We start from the raw sequence: 1,684 nt of genomic DNA on the forward strand, positions 1-1,684 counted from the left end.
TTATTATATATTCCTTTTCCTTTGAAAAAAAATTGTTGCCGAATCGGGAAAAATTAAAAAAGAACTAAGAATGCATTTTCAGTTATTTAATGGTAAACGTATATTATGCTCCAGTTAGACAGGATAGACCAGACTGTTACATCGCCAAGCCGTGCCGTTTGTCGTATGACGGTTTATACTGGCATACTATGGCGTCCTTGCACCTCACGGCTCGATGGTTTAAGCTGAGTAAACGAAGTATGTCTTGACATGTATCATACATGGCTCGGTACTTACAGCTTGAGTAAAATAGTGTTCATTCCCGCGTCCGTCTCTGCTAAGTACCTCTAGTTTAACAATGGATCCTATTGTGTTATGGTTGGGAAAAGGGAAGTGGGAGAGGGAATAAAAAAGCTTTGAAGCACAATATGCGTTCATCCATCTCACTTAACAGACATTAAGTTAGATTATATTACACTATTTCGGTTACTGTACATTTTCTCACTTTTTGTGTTCAAAAAGGCTCTTTCCTTCTTCACATGTCTTATGAACGAAATAGTGTCTTTTGAGCCTGCCTCTGCAATATTATCTGGAGAGAGAATTGTAGGTTTAGTTTTACTTTCCCTTCAGGCGACTGGTCTCATGCCTTGAACTTACATTTAAAAAGATTATCAGAAATGTGCTGATTAAGAGAAAAAAATGGTGGATAATTTCAGGGAAGAACACCAAGGTAGAAATCTGACTATCTGTCGGAAAAATGTATATTCATTTCCACTTTAACCCCTTTGACAAAGTGTGGCAGTAACTTCGTAAGACGTTCAGGTACAAATCACTTGCACGCCTTCTACAACCTTGAGGCAAACTGCATGTATGAATGCTGCCTCTATATTGATTGTTATTTGAACCAAGGCGCTGTGGTATGGCTTGGCTTATCACGTCAAATTCTCCACATACAAAACCAAATAATAAAACGTATCCTGTTTCATCAACCTACCCTACTCTATCCTACCCTATCCTACCCTATCCTACCCTACCCTACTCTACCCTCTTCTGCCCTGCCCAACCCTACCCTACCCTATCTTACCCTCTAAAATAATAACATTAAAACAGAAGCTGTCTTACACATGTGAGGGTTCTTCCCTTAAAGTCTTGCGTTGTATAACAAAGAACGGCATCTAAACATTATTTTTTCTTTCATACCGCACCGAAGAATGACACTTTAGAATTGTTTACCCTTTTATATGAATATGATACAAAAATTACGAAAGGGTGAAACTTTCTTTTTTTTGTTTTTGTTGTTTTTTTCTCAGAATCGTCCTAGCCCCTCAAACAGGTTCTCGTTCAGCAACTGTGGCAACCCCAACAAGGAGATACTTGTACCACGCAACGTAAAACTCGCGCCAGACCCCATCCACATCCCAGGTTCTGTGACAGCCTCTGGGGGTGTCCTCATCAGACAACAGTTCGGAGCTCCCCTCAAGGTGAGAGACTTGTAGTAGGTGGTACAAGAATCGCTCTCTCCTTCCTTCCTTCTATTTTCTTCTCCTTCTTCACCTTCTTCTCCTTCTTCTCCTTCTTCTCCTTCTTCTCCTTCTTCTCCTTCTTCTTCCTCTTCTTCATCTTCTTCCTCTTCTTCCTCTTTCTCCTCTTCCCCCTCTTCCTCCTCTTCCTCCTTTTCCTCCTCCTCCTCCTCCTCCTCCTCCTC

General features: G+C 41.0%; 1 protein-coding gene across 1 annotated transcript in view; it reads left to right on the forward strand.

The window, feature by feature from the left end:
* LOC101855171 overlaps nucleotides 1-1,490 on the forward strand; it is a 2,502-nt gene extending 1,012 nt beyond the window's left edge. Inside the window, exon 2 of the mRNA XM_005092896.3 lies at nucleotides 1,290-1,490. Within this exon, the coding sequence (XP_005092953.3) occupies nucleotides 1,290-1,475 (186 nt within the window). The 3' untranslated portion in view covers nucleotides 1,476-1,490. The remainder of the gene's footprint in view (nucleotides 1-1,289) is intronic.
* The last annotated feature ends 194 nt before the right edge of the window (nucleotides 1,491-1,684 follow it).

This window comes from Aplysia californica, unplaced genomic scaffold, assembly GCF_000002075.1.
Source record: "Aplysia californica isolate F4 #8 unplaced genomic scaffold, AplCal3.0 scaffold00054, whole genome shotgun sequence".
NCBI lineage: Eukaryota > Metazoa > Mollusca > Gastropoda > Aplysiida > Aplysiidae > Aplysia > Aplysia californica.